The 5,000-nt window shown below is 32.5% G+C and overlaps 1 protein-coding gene across 1 annotated transcript in view; it reads right to left on the minus strand.

Annotated features, from left to right (window-relative positions):
• Positions 1-5,000, minus strand: part of LOC145297500 (protein Wnt-5b-like) — a 533,122-nt gene that overhangs the window by 194 nt on the left and 527,928 nt on the right. Inside the window, exon 4 of the mRNA XM_080143397.1 lies at positions 1-441. This exon is cut by the window's left edge and continues 194 nt beyond it. Within this exon, the coding sequence (XP_079999523.1) occupies positions 1-441 (441 nt within the window). The remainder of the gene's footprint in view (positions 442-5,000) is intronic.

Genomic DNA, 5,000 nt, shown 5'->3' on the forward strand with positions numbered 1-5,000 from the left:
TACAAAATATTCACACAGATCGCACTTCACTTCGCAGCACCACTCGAATTTACAATGACATCTTTCCTGCACTTTTTTCCGAAATGAATTGTAACCCCGACCACAGCACATAAGCGCACAACCTCCGAGTCCCTTTGATGTCCAGTTACACTCTCTTCCGACAGTTCCCAGCACTCCGGCCTCTGGCTTGGCCATGCAGTAATCTGGAGAATCGTCCAGATAGATAATATCCTCTTTTGTAGGCTTATTAAATTTATGATCACGGCGGATCAGGCGTGTTCCCCGGCTGTTGAAGCGAACTTTTGTTGCTCCATTATACTTTTCTTTGAGACGATTTCCAACCGACCGGAAGTCTGGTAAAGACTGCCAACACGTTTTTAGACTGCAAGAACCGGACACTCCGTGGCACTTACAACTGACAGTTGCATGTTTGTAGATGGCCTGAAAAATATAAAGAGAAGGATATGATTAGAAAAGGAATCACTTAAATATCGATTCTATAGCGGTATTATTCTCACGAGACCTTACCTCCTGAGAATAACTGCAGTCTTTTAAAGAAATATAATATTGTCTATTAATTTAATCATTTTGATATGCCAGGAAATATGAAGAAAGAAAGAGACTGTTTCTATAATAAATCATACGTGCATTGTAATAGAAAAAAATGTAGTTGTCCCAAGCAAAACAAAAACAAATAAAAACAAGTGAAGCATGCATGGTCTCCCGTGAGTTCACAGTGAACGAGGTATTAAAAAATGACTAAGTTCAGCATTTGCCCCCCCTCTCCTTCATTAGAGCCCCAAAAGTCCCCAGGGAATATCAATTCCCTGTGAAAATGAACAAACGATGCAGTTTTAGGTCTTAACATATGTAAATTTGAGTTCTACACCATGCAAAAAAAGAAATGACTAAATCCATCATTTGCCCCTTCCCCCATTTAGTCCCTAAAAGTCCACAAGGCCTTACCATATTTAAAGTTGGGTTCAGCATCATGAAAAACTGCTAATAAATATATACATACAAAGAAATTTCTGGAAAATATTGTAAAATAGTCCCAAACATGGAGTGTTTTTATTAACCATAAAAGAGCCCCTTGGTCATACTCAAGAGTTATAGCGAAGATTAGACAAACAAAATTATATAGAAATCAGTTAGTTACAACTTTTTTAGAAAGTTTTAAAACATCCAAGGCAGCATTTTTTTTAATAAGCACAAAAGTGGCAATTTTAGCCATTTTAACTCGAAAGGCACACCGGGGGGTTGGGGGCAAACGGAGTTTTCCCGGAAAATCCGTTCTGTTACATTTTTTTACTCGTATCATGTTTAATGCTTGTGCAATTTTTTTTTTAAATTCCAAGGTGTAGTTATTGAGAAAAGTGCGGATGGACAAACGGACGAATGGACAAAGGTGAATATTTTGTCGAGAGGGCCAAAACAATTCAAATGGCAATTTCAATCAAGCCAGAAAATGTTTTTCAGAAAACGAAATTTTCCAGCCAGTATCAGCAGAAAGTAGTGGTCTTCTCGTGTCAAGACGGAAAACTATTACGTAAGAAATAAAATAGATTTGGTATCTTTTATAATTACGTGAGAAATAAAATAGATTTGGTATCTTTTATAATTACGTAAGAAATAAAATAGATTTGGTATCTTTTATAATTACGTGAGAAATAAAATAGATTCGGTATCTTTTATAATTACGTGAGAAATAAAATAGATTTGGTATCTTTTATAATTACGTGAGAAATAAAATAGATTCGGTATCTTTTATAATTACGTGAGAAATAAAATAGATTTGGTATCTTTTATAATTACGTGAGAAATAAAATAGATTTGGCATCTTTTATAATTACGTGAGAAATAAAATAGATTCGGTATCTTTTATAATTACGTGAGAAATAAAATAGATTCGGTATCTTTTATAATTACGTGAGAAATAAAATAGATTCGGTATCTTTTATAATTACGTGAGAAATAAAATAGATTCGGTATCTTTTATAATTACGTGAGAAATAAAATAGATTCGGTGTCTTTTATAATTACGTGAGAAATAAAATAGATTCGGTATCTTTTATAATTACGTAAGAAATGAAATAGATTCGGTATCTTTTATAATTACGTAAGAAATAAAATAGATTCGGTATCTTTTATAATTACGTAAGAAATGAAATAGATTCGGTATCTTTTATAATTACGTAAGAAATGAAATAGATTCGGTATCTTTTATAATTACGTAAGAAATAAAATAGATTCGTTAACTTTTATAATGCGAAATGAGCATTGGATTATTCGTTACTAGCAAGGTGAGTCGAAGTTACCCGGAATTGATTGATAATCAACGAATATTTCACATTCCAATATTTTTATTGCCACCGAAATCGATGAAATCACCCATTTTTTTCAATTAAAACGATTGATTGTCTATTCTCGTTGGACACCCATCAAAATGCACCGGACGAAAGCTTCACATGCCTCTTCGCAGTAACTTAGTCCAAGATACATTGTAGTCTACATTGCACTGTAGAGAACCAACTGATTTGGTAGTAATTTCAGTCGAAAATTCCTTCTCGCTAATCAGCCTGACAGTTTCCCATATATATTCATTATTGATGACACAAGCAGTGAACACTATCATTCATAGGCTGTCGTGGAAGACCAAGATGGTTGTGTAACGCTTTTGTTAACATGTAGACTCATATTAGTAGGAGGATCGTGTTTGGATGTACGAATTTGAGTGGAATTCTTCAGGTTACGGATCCTCGGAAATGTAGTCAAATATATCACGAGACCACCGATCGAGAATTTTCCTCTTCTTTTTTTTTCTTATTAGCCTAACGAGACTTGAAACAGTAAAGACGTGTTTTTCGCTGCTATATCACAATAAGAGCAGGAAGCGCGCATAGATTAAATGAGTGTAACGAAACAAGCTATCTGTCTATGCGCCCGTCTTTCGCTCGCACGTATAAAAGTTAACTGTCTCTTTGATTTTTTCTATGACCGACATGGTTTATACATATATATATATATATATATATATATATATATATATATATATATATATATATATATATATATATATACATATATATATATGTCTCTGACTCTACTATATATATATATATATATATATGTGTGTCTCTGACTCTACTATATATATATATATATATATATATACTCTACTATATATATATATATATATATATATATATATATATATATATATATATATATATATATATATATATATATATATAGTAGAGTCAGAGACAGCTTCGTTGCCGGGTTCGAATCTCCCGACCAGCGGTAATTGTAACCCTGCACTGATGACTCCCGAAAGGATGAAACACTAGTGTCTGTAGGTATTTAATAGTTATTATATCGTAAATAATTCTGCCATCCCTTTTAAGAAACTCCTTTTTTTTCCTTGAGTACTTTACAGTTGAAATGAAGTCGGTCACTTTAGCTCGCATGCAAAGAACATGACGTTATCATCATTAGATCACTCTGGCAGACGTTAAAGACATTTAAAAATAAGTTCGAAGTTCTTCGTAACTGACAATGGCCTTGTGGATATGGTCCTTTCAATGGAGTCAGAGGTGGCTTCGTTGCCAGGTTCGAATCTCCAGACCATCGGTGATCGTGACACCCTACACTGATGATTCCCGAAAAGTGTCTATAGGTATTTAATATATATATATATATATATATATATATATATATATATATATATATATATATATATATATACAGGTGTCTGTAGGTCTTTAATTATTATAGTAAATAATTATGTCAGCTCCTTTGATGAACTCGTTTCTTATTATTGCCCACTTTCAGTTGGTAAATTTCACTTTTATGCACAGATCATCATATAATGTTTAGATCACGCTGAATGGCGTAAAAAAAATTCAAAATAAAATGTTTAATTTCAACGTTATTTCACGCGGTTAACTGTAGCCGAATGTATACTAATCAAGCCAGAGATGACTTGCGTCGCTGGATTCAAATCTATCGCCTGGCGTTAATCGTGACACCCTACACTGAAGATTCCCGTAAGGATGAAACATTAAAGTTTGTATGTATTTAATTATTATAGTAAATAATTATATATATATATATATATATATATATATATATATATATATATATATATATATATATATATATGTGTGTGTGTGTGTGTGTGTGGATTACTATAATGCTCCCTATCTTGGGTTGACCATATTGGGAGAGGATATACAAACTGCCATTATTGATGCTCTTTATGCAAACAAATACAGGCTTAGGGATTTGGGCGACGTAAAGACATCGTGAATTCAGTACCCGCACAACAGCAGCCGTATAGCGTAATGGATAGAAGCTGTGACTGTCGTTCAAGCGGTCGGGTTTCAAACATGGCTTGAGGTAGTTGCCTATCTAGCCGCCCTGATGAGCTGTGATACAGCGAAACAGTATTGTATGTGGATGACTATATATATATATATATATATATATATATATATATATAATTATTAATATTATTCTTTATGTAAAACAGAACTTTAATTTTGCTTCACGCGAGTCACGGCATTTTTTCTCTCCTCAAAATTTGAAAAGGTTTGGAACTATTTTAATTTTTGTATTTTGATTTTTCTTGGACGATGACATCAAATATGATTGGCACGGTCTTCATATTGTAGCAAGATATGGCTGTATTTACATAAAGATTAATGAAAAAATATAATTTGATCTCATTGATTGAGCACTATCAAGGACCTTTGTTGAAATTCAATTATTCTTTATTTTGGGATATCTTTCTACTTGGAATATATATATATATATGTATATATATATATATATATATATATATATATAGAGAGAGAGAGAGAGAGTGAGAGAGAGAAAGAGTGAGAGAGAGAAAATAAAAAGGAACAAACCGTATTATGTGTTCATCAACGTTTCGTCTTTATTTCGAGACTTCCTCTGTATATATATATATATATATATATATATATATCACTAGT

This window comes from Euprymna scolopes, chromosome 18 (genome assembly GCF_053919585.1).
Source record: "Euprymna scolopes isolate OS-2025 chromosome 18, ASM5391958v1, whole genome shotgun sequence".
NCBI classification, from domain to species: Eukaryota; Metazoa; Mollusca; class Cephalopoda; order Sepiida; family Sepiolidae; genus Euprymna; species Euprymna scolopes.